Genomic DNA, 16,330 nt, shown 5'->3' with positions numbered 1-16,330 from the left:
AGTTAAGGTACTCAATGCGCATCCCTGATGGTCTTGCTTCCTAAAGACATTTAGAAAACTCTCAAGACTTGACATCAATATTAAAAAACTCTACTTTTAGATCAATACATAAATCATAAGGACAAAAAGTTTTCATAAAAACATTTTGAATTTAAGATGGATACTCACTTTCCATATAGATTTCAACACTTACTTATTGTTGATTTTATCCCTGGCGCTATTCCCCAATTGAGAGTTGATTAAAAACTTGATTGGTAATGACGTTGTTAATTGCCCAGTCTTAGACAATGGATAAATCTCAACTAATCCAGACCATTTCCACTTAAAGGTATACTAAGAATGGCACAGGCTATGTCAACTGGGAATGAAAGACTCAAATGGGATTGCAATTCCACTCTCTCTCTCTCTATATATATATTTTTTAATGAAACAATTCTTGTAATGGATTTTCATTTAAATTTTGTTTTGATAATTTTAATAAAAATAAATTAAAAATAGAAATTTGAAGTTAATTTAAATAAATGAATCTATGATTAAATGATGATAAGAATAACAAGTGTGTATATATTTAGACCCAGTTAGATTTGATATCCACATGTAGTAAAAAGCACTGCTCACGCGGTCGTACACGATGGTTTCCCACAATGTTGGCGGAGGAAATACCCCTCTCTCCGGCCTCCCCCGCCCCTTTTTCCAACGCATGGTTCTCGCAGGGGGCTTGAGTAAAACTTTCAACTCTCCTTCGGCAGTCCTGTAATTTAATATTTTCAGATCGGACCTGATTGAAGACCACAGTAACACAAACCCTACGAGTACTTCATTCCCTTCTTCCTCCTCTCTCTCTCTCTCTCTCTCTCTCCATTTCGGAGTTTCTTCTGCCACGCTTATCGATATCTTCTACCTTTATTCCTTCAATGGCGGGGAAGAAAGGGGGGCAAGGTGAGATGCTGGAATCAGTGTATTCGGTCCTAGCGCTGGTTTTTATACTGGTCGCCTGTGTGGAGCTCTGCGATGCTGCGACCGCTGTTGATGTCTACAGGCTTATTCAGTACGATCTCGCCGGTGTTCCTTTCGGATCTCGCTTTGCTAGCCTTAATCATCACGCTGGTTCATCGCCGTTTGTGCCTGGAGCAGATCTTTCGCGCACTGTTGTTATAATCCCTATTCGAGAAATCAATATCACTCTTCTTCGAGGTAGGTATCTGTTAAGTATGCAAGTGTCAGTCTCCTCTTAAATTTCACTATTAAACTCTTAGAATTCCATCTAGCTTCCTTGAATTTTAACAATGATATAGCGTTTGATATAAGCATGTATTATTTCACCTTTTTAGTAACTTGTATGTCATTCACACGCACTCTTCTCCCTCCTTAATGAAACATCAATTACTTCCGAGTGAAGTTCGGATGCCTTTCTTTAAGGAGAAGCTGAACGTGTATGTTTATTTATGTACGTACCGCTGCTTTCCTTGCTTCACGCTTAGGTATTTTTGGATATTGGCATATCACCACAAAACGAGAAAGATTCAAATGTGTAATAAAGTCAAAATATCCATGAAGTTAATGGTATGCAATGCATACTGCCAGTTAGAGAGAGAAAGTGACAGGTCTCCTGAGTGAGTTCCGTTTTGTGGTTCTGATTGAGATTTACCTTTTATCGGTGGGGTAAAATTTATCTATCGCTGACTGGAAAGATACAAAGATCAGCTATAAATTGCTTAGGAAATTCCCTTGGTAGCGATGAGTTAAAATGCAAGTCACATTACGTACCAATTTTATTGGATTTTCAAACTATCATATCAAGGCACAGGTTATGCAGGAGGGCATCATGTACCCATCCATTGACAAGGAGGGAACCATGCACTCATCAATTTTTTTTTTTTTTAATCCCTTTTTGGATAAAACACAGAGTGATATGATATCAGTTGATTCAAATGATTTTATTGTCTATGGACAACTACGATCAAAATTCCTCTCTGGGGGAGAGAGAGAGAGAGAGAGGGTTGAACTGAGAAGGAACAGAAGAAGAGAAAAGTCTGGCATCAGTTTAAGAGAAGGCATTGCTTTAATGTGATTTACCTGTATTGCACCTTTCTTTGGGAAGAACCTTTGACCGATGTGATTACTTAATTCTTTGGGAAGTATCATTGTTCTTGATAAAAGGTTGTAGTTTTCCTTGAGTTTCCTCCTCTGGCAAGTCTAGAGAAGCTTAGCTTATAGCAATCCTTGGAAACTGTTGTCAGCCTTATTCTCCATAAGTCCTCCTTTCATCATGTGTGTGCATTTGTCCTGAGCAAATTGGGATTAAATGTGCCAGTGCAACTCCAAGATTTCAGGCTTGGCATATTATCACCTGTGCTTACATCTTTAGTGCTCTATGTTGCTATCGGTCATGTGCCATTTTCCATGTTATTTTCACTCTTCTTGTCTGTTGAATTCAATACCTCTGTGATGCTACATTGGCTAACTAATTAATTATCATTCTTCGGTGAGAAATAAAATTTGCAGCACACAGATTGAAGAGAGAATTTCTTCATCCAAGGTGATTTGACGCTATGATTGACTACTGGAATAGTCAATGCCATCATTAACTCCCACCCCTATTTACGAAGGTTCGAAATACCCTTTCTCAGTCCAATTGAAGGGTCAGATCTTAAGAGATTCTCTGTTCACTGTGGGTGAAGGGAAACTGAGTCTTAAGAAAACTGTGAACCCTTGCAAAATTAAGTCATTAGATTTGTCATGCAGTAACCGTAATTTGTTTGTGTTCACTTCAAAACATTAATGATACTTCATTCAGCTAAAAAACAATTAATGTTTCACAATGTTCAATTTTTGCAACACACATACTTCTAACTACTCCGGAAATTTAACGTACTCTAAATAACCAGAGAAAAAGAAAAATGGAAATATCTCTCAAACCTGAGGATTTCTCTTCCCAGAAAATACCCTGGGATTCAACTGAAAACAGAGCCTTATGGTGACTACCGACTACGTGTCAGTAATTGCTCTAGTTGGCAGTTTATATGGCTTATCTAGGTACAGTGTCAGACCATGCCTACATCTGCTTAGGGGCCGTTTGTACAGGTCATGTCACATTTATCTACCTGTTACTGGTTTATCAGTTATCCTATTTTCATTTTTCACTTTTTTTTTTTTTTTTTTCTTGTCATTCTTATACTTCCTCCTGATTCTTCTTATTTTGTGGCAAAATTTTTGCAGACTATATTAAGGAAGGACAGGCATTGGGTGGATTACTGCTTTTTCTTCCACAGAAGTTTGGTCCTGATAATAGTAAATACAAAATTGAAGGTGACCAAAGTCAAGGAAAAGAGCTGATGAGAAACATATTGTTTGAGCTGGAAGAATTACTTATACATGCCAACATCCCTGTGAGTGAAACAGATTATTTCTGCCATTCATCACTTGTTCACCCTGCGAGGCTTTCTTCGCTAGCAAACTGCTACATGTTGAGGACTATTTTGTAGACCTTTTTAGCTTTCCATTATAATGTTTGCTTTTATTCTCTTTCCTGCATACTGTTCTTTAATTGCTATTTGCTATGGCTTTAGTGACTGGTAACCAGGACATTTACTTGAGCCTTAATGCTTATTTGTAGGTTTATGTTTATGAGATGGTGGAATTGTTGATTATTCTAGTAGTCAGTACAAACTTATTGCAATATTGTGTCTAGCAGCATTTTCATTTATCTGTTAGGGCTTTTGGTATTAATGGTTGGTATTCATGATTGACTGTTCTGTTATTCAGAAAAAGGGAACACAAGAAAAATGTTTGTTTGGAGCATTCAGTATTCAACTGTCGGTGATACTGTTTGTCTTCTGCTTTCAGTAGGAAGAGACCTAATTTTTTGTGGGATTTTGGGGGGACAGGTTATAGATGGTATCTTCTTGTTGTTCTACTTATGATAGATAATATGAAAATTGTATACAAAACTTGATGTGATTTTTCTCTTCTATCTTTCCTTTTGTTTGCCTCCTCCTTCTTTAGTTGTTCTCTGATTATAGCCTATGGTTTACAGTACCCAGTTTATTTTGCTTTTGAGGATGACAAGATTAACGCTGTCTTAGCTGATGTCAAGAGGAATGATGCTACTGGCCAGCCTGCATCTGCGACAACTGGCGGGTTAGTTCAGACTTTACCAATGAGACCTTTGGAACTTCTCTAGCACAATTAGAATGCTTTATATAACCCTCTGATTTGCAGGATATTGTGTTGTGTGTCCACATTTTATCGTGTCCAATCCCCCGTGATAACACCTAAATTTATTTGGACATCCACCAGAACATCTTGCATATGATATGCTCATGTCTTTTTTTTCCTATTCCACAAGTTAATGTGGTCCAACTTTTATGTTCCTTTATTCCCCTAGTTTGCTGTAGATTTATTATTTTGACTTGCATTACTGAACAAGTTTTAATAACGCAAAGGGGCAAGAGCTCATAAGGTACTTTAATGATCTAAATAAAGAGTCCAAAGATCGGGGGTGCAAGTTAGATTTTCCTCTTATCCAAGGATGCAAAACATTAAGTTGGTGAATAAAAAATTGCATAATTCAACATCTTAATGAAATTTCTCTGGAATTTTCGATGATCAAAAATTTTGTAGTTCTCCCTTGTTAGAGTTCCTTACATCAATCAGAATTTTGTGGAAGTTTTAGTGATGTGAAAGGAAATTTTCTGTGAGCTACACATATTATAATTTTCTAATTCTATTATGTGGTTTATTTTATTTATTTAGAGAAAAATTGCAATTTCAATTTTTAATCGGTAAATGATATTCATTTTATTTTGAAAATAGTAATAAGGAAACTAGGTAACATTGTTCCATAATTACATATTAAATAACATTAAGGAAACTAGGTAACATTGTTCCATAAGTACATATTAAATAACTTTCTTCTAAAGTATTGAGAGGAGAAATATGATATAACGATTACAATCAAGCACTCAACTGCCATAAAAATAGTTAAGACTTTAAATTCCAAAAGGGCTAGGGTTTTTCTCAAATCTAAAAATTTCATAAATCTTATTGTGATAGAACATCACTAAAAATCAAAAGAGTGTCAAAATAATATTTTGTTTTGATGTTTAAAAATTTATTTCCATTTAATGCAATTTTAAATAGCATTTGCGCACATCAAATAAGGTTGATTGGAACATAACTCCTTCAATATAAATGAGATTTAAACAATTTTGGATTTGTAGAAAGCTGGTTTTGTGCTCTACCTAATACAAAAAGTCTCGTGTAAAAATAAAATCATTTGACCAGTCAAACTTATTAGAGAACAAGAACATTTCCTAAATGTTGATTTTTGATAACTTGATGTGACTTAATGTTGATTTTTTATGATGTAAGGTATGTGGCATACTAAATAATGTTAGAAAATAAGGGAAATAAAAAATAACTCTTGTGCACCTTGGTCGCCTAGGCGGGTGCCTTGTCACCTAAGCGCTTAGGCACCCCTCCACCGCTTTGAGTTGCCTTGTTGCTTTGACAACTAGGGTTTTATTATTGTACTTGTATTTGCTTATTGTTTCTTACCTATAACGATCCATCGTATTTGGAGTATTGTGAGCACTGTGCTCCATGAATATGGCAAGCTGTTTTCTCATCCTTGTATGGGGAAATAGAAACATCTATTGTCATCCTAGTTAATTCTTCTGTGAAAAAGTTGCCTCTGAAGATATGGTTGTACTACCATAATGGGTTCATCTAATGACTTCTTGTAATATTACAGATACAAGCTTGTCGTCTCAATGCCAGAACCTAAGAAGCTAACATCTCCCACCATCACAAACATTCAGGTTCTAATTCATCACTTCACTCAATAATTTGGGGAAAAGAAATTAAACGATATGTTTCTATAAAGATGCAAGAAAGATTTTGGATTCTAGATCTCTTGTTATTTTGCATTGCTACTGTAAGTCCTGTTCTTGACCAAAGGGTTTCCTACACTAAATGTGTTTTTCTGAAGCTGTATGTATCCTTAATTCTTCAAACAGATTTTTTCAAGTGTATACTGGATATTATTTCCAGATGCACCTTGAAGCCTGTTTTTCCCATTCTGGTGGAGAAACATTTGGAGAGGCAAGTTCTTTTTGTGTTACAATACTGAAATGTTGATTGAACATTGTCTGTTTTGGAATTTTAAATATGTTGACTGGAGTTTCCGGCTGGCTGCATAATTGATTCTTTTTTTTCCCTTTATACATTCTAGAACTGATTTAGTCTTTCAGGCTGCAAAGACACTGGTTACAGAAACTGTTTCTCTCTCTCTCTCTCTCTCTCTCTCTCTCTCTCTCATGCAGGATCAGGTCCTGCTCATCATTACCTCAACACACAATTGAATTCACACCAATGCCGGAATCAATTTAAGAAATTCACAAACAGCCTAATTGATGTTAAACACCAAAAACCAACAAAAACTCGACTATATTAGTTATTTTAGATAAATCTAGGTTTCTACTGGACCAACCTATCTGGATTGTATTTAATTTAAGGGAGAGGGATTTACCATGACATCATATATGCCAGAGAGGGAAAAAGTGAGACAATAACTGTTGATTTGTCAACTGGGGGGGGGACATCATTAATGTGGAGGGAAAAGGGAGAAACCGAGGGGGTGAATGTTGCATGGGTAAGTGCTCGCCTTTTTGCCATTAATTCAATTAAGGGAAATCCGAACTGATTGAGAATAATATATAGCTCCATTGCACATCTCAAAACTTATTTTCAGTTCCATTTTTGGTGTATAGTAAGGCCAGGAAAGCATTCCAAGCTCCAATCTGTATCTCTTCACAAAGAGCCATAGCAAAAATAACAAAGATTGGAATTCCTCTAAGGAGTATGAAAGTTCTCTCAATAGGTGCAATGAATATGGTTGTACCAAGGACTAAATATATGCTGCCCTAACTAAATAGGGATTGATTAGGAGGGGTTTCTCTAATGGTATTATTGAGGGGGGACTCATCCAATGTTATCTGATGCATGGGGAAGCAAGCAGAGGAACCTTGGCTTATACATCAGATATCAGGCCTATTTGGATCAATGTTTCTCAAATGCAGATTTGGTTCTAATCAAGACCAAGAAATGCTGATAAGGTGGCAGATGACTTATCCAAACAAGAGTTTGTTTGGCCAAGGCTCTGCTTTGGGGATGATATTCCTTTATAATGTTGGGCTTATAATGTTTTCATTTTGGGGGTTGGCTCAGTGTATTTTCTCTTTGAATGATGTTTTATCATTATTTTTTCTGTATATTCATTGTATCATGGCATTGTACTCTTTATCTCATTTCTGTGGTATTGAAATTTTGTGGGCAGATAGACCTTAAGGTCCTTTGCTCCCATATCAAATTTCCTCCCAAATGAAGTTTGCCAAGTGGCAAATAGAGTTTCAAAAATCAGGACTATGAGACCAATAGACATGTATGGACTTAAACGGGGGATGCATGAGAATGCATGGGAGGGTATTTGACTGAATTAGGCTTTGAAATTTGAAATGTGGTTAATTCAGACCTCATGCCTTCTATCCAACGGTGGAATGGCCAAATCACCTTTCCACATGGCATGGGTAGGTTCTGTAAATGGGGTGGTTGATTTCGCCTACACTTTTTAGCGTCTTTAATGGAATATTTCACTTTCTCTGCCAATTAGAAAGAAGGATATCCATAATGTCGTTATTGCCTTAGAGAAAGTTTATAATAGAGTCTCTAGGAGTTAATTTGGCAAGTTCTTAAGAAGAAGAAGTGTTTCAAGTAAATGAACATGGTTAAAGATATGTATAATGGTTTAGTGCCTAGTGTAAGAATTGTGGTGGGGCAGGGTAGTGAATACCAAATTACAATTGGGTTACATCAAGATCGGTTCTAAGCCCATATCTTTTTGCGCTAATCATAGAGGAGCTTACTAGAGACATAAGATCAGATCCCTTGGTGTATGTTTTTTTCTTGATTATAATGTTTGGTGGATGATACAAAACAATGATAAATACAAAGTTGGAATCATGAAGATCAACCTTGGAATCAAAAGGTTTAAAGATAAGTAGAACAAAAACAGAGTATATGGTGTGTAATGATACAACAACAATAACAACAACTCAGCCTTATCCCAACTAAATGGGATCTGCTACATGGATCTGATCAAAGGTAGCAAAAGAAAAATAGATGTAAAAACAGTGTAGCTTTAGTAACAATAAGACTGAAAAATGGTGTGGTGAAAATTGATGATAGGGAGATGGAGCAAAGTGAAAATTTTAGGTACTTAGGTTCAATCATAAATAGAGGATAAGGTTGTACAAAGATTTAGAATAGGATGGATGAAGTGGAGGAGTGTGACCGGAATGTCGTGTGATGGACAATATTCCTCAAAAACTCGAAGGAAATTTATTGGACAGCTATGCGACCAGTTAGAAGTTAGAACTTATAATGGAATCTTGCATGGTATTAAGTAGCCAGTGAATATATGTGCTACATATAAAAATGTGAAATAGGTACCCTGTGACCTTTTTGCACCTTTTGCCTATGCTTTCTGTACTTGATTTTTTAGAGTACCAACTAACAATGACATAAAACCTGATAAATCTACTTTCCCAAAGAGCTTCTCTTATGGTTTACAAAGCTCACTATGAATCTTCTCAAGTGCATTTTTGTGACTAATAGTCTGAGTTTTCTTTCTTTTCTCGTGTCCGCCGATGGTCTTAAAGTTGAATATATATGAAAAAAGTAGAAACTACTAGTCCTAGCCTCATAGTTTTCAAGATGTTGCCTATAGTTTTTTAGTTCCTAGGTGACCAGCCACCAAGTTGTCTAGGCACCCATTCACAGAAACCATACAAAAAGGCAAAGTTGAAGAGGGGGGGGGGGTTGGGGAAGCAGGGAAAATCGGGGGAAAGGGAAGAAAAGGGAAAAAGATGGAACAATAAAAAGAAAAAAAAAATGGAGAGAAGAAGCAATAGTAGCTGCCACTACTGACAGAAAATTTGCAGTGGCCAGACACTACCACCACAGTGGAAGAAGCTGATGAAAGAAGGCGGCAGGACTAGCAACAGAAGCCGCAGAAGCCAGATCTGTTGCTGGAAATGCAACAGCCATTGCCTTTGTGCCTCTGCCGGAAGAAGCAAGAGGATATGCTGCCAGAAATGCAAATGTCGCCTCTTCCACAAGAAGAAGAAGTAGAGAGAGGAAGGAGAAAAAGGAAGAAGTATGAGGGAGGTATTACCTGTAACTAATGCTGCAGTTACCACATCTTCCACCATTGACATGAAGAGGAAGAAGACAACCACCTTTGGGTTTCATTTTGTCAAATTATAATCGTCCCCCCTCTCTCAATATTTACACACAAAAGAAATAAAATTTTTATTTTACATATAAACCTCCTCAAACTTACATCTTGAAGGAAAGAAACCTCATATTTTGTATCTAAAACCCCTTGGTATATGAATGCCTTTGCTTCCTAGGTGCCGCCTAAGTGCCAAGACATGGAGGTGTGTGGCCACCGTCTAGGCTTGCCTTCCATGTCAACCATCCATGATCTAACTTGATTTTCTAAAGTAAGACAATGTGCATTAAGAGAAAGAAACTCCTAACACCAAAGTGGTGTGCAAGTATGTCTTGGAAACATCGTGGTACTACTTGACTCTACATCTTGGGCTAGTTAACAAGAAAGTAGATCCTAGTCCCAGATGCCATCCTGTTTACAGGAAATTTGACTGTATGCACTTACCTTGGGCTGGCCTTGTTGAACTAATGAACTGGCTGAGAAATCTAGATTTGGGATGGTCCAGCATCAGCATTCCATGTGCACAATTTAATCTTGGGAGTACATGTAGATATTCAGACTCGTGTATGTCCAATTTATACTGCTTGGTGTTGTTCGTATGTAGTGAACACATTTGAAGTATTTATCATTTGGACCAATTTCTGGTGACAGGGATGGTTACAGGGATTAAAAGCAGATGGAGATACAAATCAACTGCCAACAATTGCTATAGTTGCATCATATGACACCTTTGGTGCTGCTCCGGTATAGAGATATGTTATTTATTCAAATTAAATCATAATCTTGCTAGGCTGTATGAATTTCTGAGGGTATATATTTTTGTAGGGATTATCAGTGGGAACTGATAGTAATGGAAGTGGTGTTGCGGCACTTCTAGAAATTGCCCGGTTATTCTCTCGTCTTTATTCAAATCCAAAGACAAGAGGTTCGTACAATCTACTATTTGGGCTAACATCTGGTGGGCCTTACAACTACAACGGAACTCTAAAGGTGGTTAGCTCCTCATGGTGGGGGTTTTCCTTTTTTTTTTTTGGGTTAAATAAAGTTTCCTATTTTTATTCATATTTTGTTTTTGTTTTTCATCCTTTTAGTCTCACCTGTTTACTTAATTTTGTCTTTCACGTCTTAATGTGAGGCTCACATATTTCAATTCTGGACATTGTATAGTGGCTTCGGAGCCTTGACCAGCGTTTGCGTGAGAGTATTGACTATGCTATATGCTTGAATAGCATTGGTTCTTGGGACAATGAAATGTGGATTCATGTGTCTAAGCCTCCAGAAAATGTCTACATAAAGCAAATTTTTGAAGTAAGTCAAATATTTAATAAGGAAGAAGAAAATTAAACCTCCCTATTTGATGGTCTTTCTTTACATTTATTTTATTAAAATTCCTTTTTTTCCCCAATTTTTGGCAGAGTTTCTCAAATGTGGCAGAGGAATTGGAAGTCAAAGTTGGTCTGAAGCACAAAAAAATAAACGTGTCAAACCCACGAGTAAGGAGATGTGCCTGAAATGTGCTTTTTCGTGTGTTCAGGCAAACATATTGGTGTTTCTGTTATCTAGAGAGTTTGCACCCTGTTATTGGCCTTTAATGTGCATAATGACATATTCTAAAAATTGATTCAGGATTTTGTTGTGGAAAACTGAAAATGATTTACCTGAACCATAATAATCAAGTTTACTTCAGTAATCTCCTGCTCATTATTTCATTTTCATATTTTTTTTTATAAAATTGTTCCTTTAGAGGGCTGGGGAAATATTTTGTTTATGGTTTATTTGTATTTGTAAAGTGAAAAAGGAGTGCTTGTTTTTTGGTCTATTTTGGCGTACTATAACGTTTTAATAGTTCATTTTTCTATTTTTGCTGATCCAAAAGAAAACAGGAAAATGGGTCATTCTTCACAAATTAGTGGTAAAAGCATGCAATCACTAAAACAGAGAAATTATGAAGAAAAATATTTCATTAGAAGATCAAGAGACCCAATTTCTTTGCATTGTTTTACAAAATTGTTAAGTTGTTATTATCCTGTCATAAATTCACCCTTGGATGCCTACATCATATTATTTTCATCATTCAATGTATCCTGTCAAATATCATAAACTTGTGTGATTGGTAGTGTATTTCCTTGAACTTATGAATGCAAAATTTTTGGCATGTTGTCCTGACATATTATATGCATTCAATGCTCTTTTATATGGTAATTTTTTGCTGTCTATGCTAATGCTGTCAAGTCTGCTGTAGGTAGCTTGGGAGCATGAGCAATTTTCAAGGTTAAGAGTTACTGCTGCCACCCTCTCAGAGCTTTCTGTGGCTCCTGAATTATTAGAAAGTACTGGGGGCCTATATGACAGCAGGTAATATTCTCAGAAATTAAACCATTCTTACATTGTTGCTGAAACTGTTTTAGGCTGCCATCACTCAATGCTTTTGTATATTCAACAGGCAATTTGTGAATGAAACTGCAGTTACTAGAAGTGTCAAGTTGGTTGCTGAGAGTCTTGCGGTAAGATATTTTTCTTACAAGTAATCTAGAAAAGAACTCCTTGTGGACATTTCTGTATTGTGATTACATACAAAGTTACAGAATTTAATCTAGTTGTAGGTTTAAAAAAAATAAAAATTAAATAACTCTAGAGAGAGGAGAGAGAGAGAGAGAGAGAGTAGTCCGATCCGTTACGAGTTAAATGTAATCCGATCCGTTATGAGTTAAATATAATAAGGGTAAATATCTTGGTGATGAGTAAAACGGACCCTTTTTTTATTGGGGATGGAGGGACTCGAAACCCTCACTGGTATTGAATGAATAGAATTCTGGATATTATGAAGCTCATTGGAGGGCCAAGTTTTTCAGGACCTTGCTTCACCAATTTTTGTCAAGAAACTTAGGAGAAGCTTCTGTTAGTATGCTTTTGTGAAATACCGAAGGAAGGAGGATAATATGGTAATTATGATGATATTGAGAAACTGAAATCTCAAACCTTGTTCCTAGAGAAGCTATGCTGTTAAGCAGAAAGGGTCTTAGGAAACCTTTCGCTTTCAGCTGTGGTATTTTGTGTCTCGAAAGAGGGATACTCAAGAATCTTTTATCATATATCTTTAGAACTGGATTTTTTGGGCTTCTCCTGCTAACTAGCTGTAAGAACTGTACATGGGCCGAGTACTGTACTGATGGGTTTTTTTTTTGATTATTTGTTATTTGCTTTTGTTTGTTTGTTAGTTTTTTTTTTTTTTTTTTTTCCCCGGGTAAATTCCAAATGACTTGATGTTCTACCTTTACATTTCCCTTTTTATCAATAGATTGCAACCTTAAAAATTGAATGGAAAATAACAACTGGAGATATATAATAAATCGCTCGATTTCATCATCATCTAGTTTTGCTTTGGCACATCAACTGGACCATTAACAACGTCAGAGTATTTGTTGTCTCTGGATCAATTGATGTAGCTGTAAAACACTTCTGGTTTGTTGCCCACCTCTTGGTTTCATTCAGTTCTCATGCTCCTAGCTGTGATCCTTCCTTCTCCCCTCCCAATTTTAGTCACAACCTTCTCAATTGAACCAGTGCAACTGTGGATCCTTCACTTTTACCTTTAACTATATCTTATATTAGTTCTTTCTCAGAAACATTTCACCCTTTGATAGTTTCTGTTTCCTCACTTCTTGTTTTTTTCTTTTTCCTCGATTGTTTTCACAACTGACTTCATACAGTTTGACACCTTAGAGGATTGGTGCTGTAAATATATTTATGATCTCAAGGTGACGACCAGATTTCTATGTAATCCATTATTATAGAATGATGATGTATTTAAGGAAGGTTTTTAGTTTTAGCTTCTTCTTTGAACTTTTAGACCGCAATTGATCCCAACCTTTAGTTATCAGAGTGCTTTTTATATATTTTTCTGGGATTATTAGTAGCAAAAGGTTGAGTCTGAGAGGATCTATCTCAATAAGAACTAAGAAGGGAAAATAGCTCAATATGTTATATTCTGTTTCCTCACTAATTTTTGCAATTAATCCTTGTCAGAAAAGACTGAATAGATGCTTCTCAGATTGAATCTGCCTTACATTTAATACATTTATTAGTTCCCACCATAAATATGCAAAAGTATGCTTTTTTAATTGTTTGTGATTAACCAATTTTGTTTGGTCTGATATAAATTGTCATAGGTGTCCAAAGCACATTTTAACAAGACAACAGATTTAAGTAATTGCATTCTGTTGCACTTTCTTTAGAAATTATTGATTCAACTGCACATTTTCATAAATATATTTAAAGAAGGAAAATATAAGTCGATGACTTCCTCCAGAGAGACTTCCCTGGATGTTGCCCCCTTTAGCCTAATACTAGGACCAAGGGTTCCCAGGACATGTTGGTTTATTACACCCACCTTAACTAACACCCCACCACACCCCACACACCCCCCCCCCGGGCCGCGCGGCCACCCTGTGGAAAGTGCAACAGAGCATAGTTGGGATATTTTAATTACGGAGATGTATTTCTTTTTGGTTCCTAATCTCAATCCTCTCTCTTTGCAGAGGCATATTTATGGTCACCAAGGAAAGAAGATTCAAATCTTTGCGGATGGTAGCAGCTTGGCTGTCAATCCCTTTTATATAGAGTCATGGTTGGATCTTCTGTCTCGGACACCCAGAATGGCTCCTTTTCTCAAAAAGAATGATCCATTCATATTGGCGTTGAAGAAGGTTTGTATGTCTTCTTATAGTTTCATTTGTGTTTATTTGGTGAACTTGTCTTTATGTGCTTTGGTATATGCTTGAACACTTGAAAGTGAGATGACAGCTTGTTGGAATGGTGAATTTTGTGGGATTAATACCTGGATTGAAATCCAATTTTCACCTTAACAGCGAACCACAGACCTACTACCATGTCCAGAAAGCACTTGTTGCAATGGTTTCATCCAACATATTAATGTTGTAGTTTGTGTTTTCTGCGTACATGTTCTGATATTTTCTAATTCTAGTATGGTAGTACCTCATATTTTTAGAGACAAATGTTACAATACGCTTTTGCTGTAAATTCTTATATGGAAACAGCTCACTGTAGTCTTGTCTTCTGGTTTATTGTTGAAAAGCCATATCATTTCGAGCTGCAATATTTGTCTCCATACCTGGCAACTCGGTGGCTAGTGCATGGGCCGTATGCAGCCACCATTTGATTGTCCAAACTATATCTCTGGTGAATCAATTGGATCTGCCCTGTAGAAACGCAACCCTAAAACGATGCAGAAGATAATGGAAAAAACAAGAACAAACAATGCACACAGATTTACAAGGTTCGGCAAGATTGCCTATGTCCCCGGTGAGATGAGATCCTGCTTCACTATCAATGGAAAATAGGGTTACAACGCTCGTCTCTCACACCTCTCAGTATTGCTTGCATTACAGAGAAAGAAACCCTCGCTATAAATATATAGCAAAAAAACCCTAATCCGGAAAGTACACAATTGCCCTCAAATAAACGGCTAGCTGGACCCTAATCGGCTAGCAGGACCGCCGTCCTGCCTGTTGAGGCGCTGCACCAGTACTCCCTGGATTAAACTGTGACGGAATACAAGACATCGTACACCAACATGCCCATCATATGCTGTCTTGTCAACTGAAAATTTAGAAGGAATTTTTTCTAACGTCTTCAGATTTTCATTCGCCAATCTATTCAATGATGATTGGTGTATTTTCCAAACCAAATAACTTATTTCATAATGCAGTTTAGGGTTCTAGAAAGATTTTAGGAACAATAACTACAATTATATCAGGTATGTAATCAAGAGAAATAATAAGTAAAAACAAAAAAAAAATAGTAGAAGAGAAGAGGGTAGAACCACACCTGATTAGAACAGATCAAAATAAGAAGAAGAAAGAGATCAGCTCTTGGATACCAATCCTGTATGCACAGCTCAATAACATCAAAACTCTGGAAAAAATATCAGTTCTATTATTCAAATCATATCTAATTGGTGGAGAATGTATACATTCATAGAGATTTTTTTTGGTCAGTGGAGCAGACGTGGTCGGGAACAATCAAATGCCAAAATCTCCCCCTATTGTTTGAATCATTTCTCTCCTCTGCCAAACCAGTGAATCTTCTGTTATATATTTATATATATATATATATATATGCCCCTTGGTTGTGTGATTTCTTTGTGTTGGGTTTGGTTGCCTTGTTGGAATCAGGCCCTTCCTTATTTGTTTATTTTTTGTGGGCCCTTGTCTCCCCTTTATGGCAGAGCCTTGTAATTTGGTTGTTCCCTAAACCCCCCTGCTCCTTTCTTTCCCTTTGGTAATGAATTTTTTATTCACCCAACATAAAAAACCTTCCAAATTTCCTTAACTTACTCATGAAAGGACTCCTATTCATTCTTTTATGCTGTTTAAGTAAATAAACTAGAAACGGAACTCTTAAATGCTATTAAATCCTATTCTAACTCAAACCCTTAACTACTAATCCCGTGCACTTACTTTACCCCCCAACCTTTATGGGCTTATAATTGAGGTCCGTTACAATGAAACCCATAAAAAAATAAAAAAGCGCAAAGCCCATAGAACTCATTAATGACCCAATAAAGTCTTTCTAAGCCCAATTGGAGAGTTTAATTTGCATCATTTCACCCATTAGGTCTATACTGAATCCAGATTAGAAGCTCATTGTGACTCTGTAAATTGCCAAGGTTTTCCGTTTGTTCTCTGCTGCTGTTGCTTTTGGCCCAAGAAAGGTGAAAAATTCTATCCTCGATAGTGATTATTCAGTAATACTTTTTGGACACTTTGAAAAGGTCAGTAGCCTGGGTCTTGGCCTGACGGTTTGCCATACTCAGTGAAGTTCTGCCTGAGGGTTGGTCACTTGATCAACTCCTCTCAAGTGCATCAGTGCTTGGTTTGCACCACTTTCCTTGCTTTCCAAGAAGTGTGGCTTTGAGCATTTGTTGACTCCTCTGTGGATCTATGCTTGGCCCCTATGTGGGTCTACTATGTAATGGCTTGATGGCCAATAGGCCCTTGAACTTGAACCCACCCC

General features: G+C 36.7%; 1 protein-coding gene across 1 annotated transcript in view; it reads left to right on the top strand.

Annotated features, from left to right (window-relative positions):
• Positions 1-588: 588 nt before the first annotated feature.
• LOC122087320 (nicalin-1) overlaps positions 589-16,330 on the top strand; it is an 18,560-nt gene continuing 2,818 nt past the window's right edge. The window contains exons 1-11 of the mRNA XM_042656401.1: positions 589-1,194; positions 3,220-3,389; positions 4,037-4,140; positions 5,756-5,822; positions 9,947-10,039; positions 10,121-10,285; positions 10,463-10,603; positions 10,711-10,788; positions 11,538-11,650; positions 11,739-11,799; positions 13,834-14,001. Of these exons, the coding sequence (XP_042512335.1) occupies positions 915-1,194; positions 3,220-3,389; positions 4,037-4,140; positions 5,756-5,822; positions 9,947-10,039; positions 10,121-10,285; positions 10,463-10,603; positions 10,711-10,788; positions 11,538-11,650; positions 11,739-11,799; positions 13,834-14,001 (1,440 nt within the window). The 5' untranslated portion in view covers positions 589-914. The remainder of the gene's footprint in view (positions 1,195-3,219; positions 3,390-4,036; positions 4,141-5,755; positions 5,823-9,946; positions 10,040-10,120; positions 10,286-10,462; positions 10,604-10,710; positions 10,789-11,537; positions 11,651-11,738; positions 11,800-13,833; positions 14,002-16,330) is intronic.

The sequence above is a fragment of the Macadamia integrifolia genome, chromosome 8 (genome assembly GCF_013358625.1).
Source record: "Macadamia integrifolia cultivar HAES 741 chromosome 8, SCU_Mint_v3, whole genome shotgun sequence".
Classification (NCBI taxonomy): domain Eukaryota; kingdom Viridiplantae; phylum Streptophyta; class Magnoliopsida; order Proteales; family Proteaceae; genus Macadamia; species Macadamia integrifolia.
The sequence above is the reverse complement of the archived record's forward strand: the minus strand, read 5'-3'. Positions and strand labels throughout refer to the sequence as shown.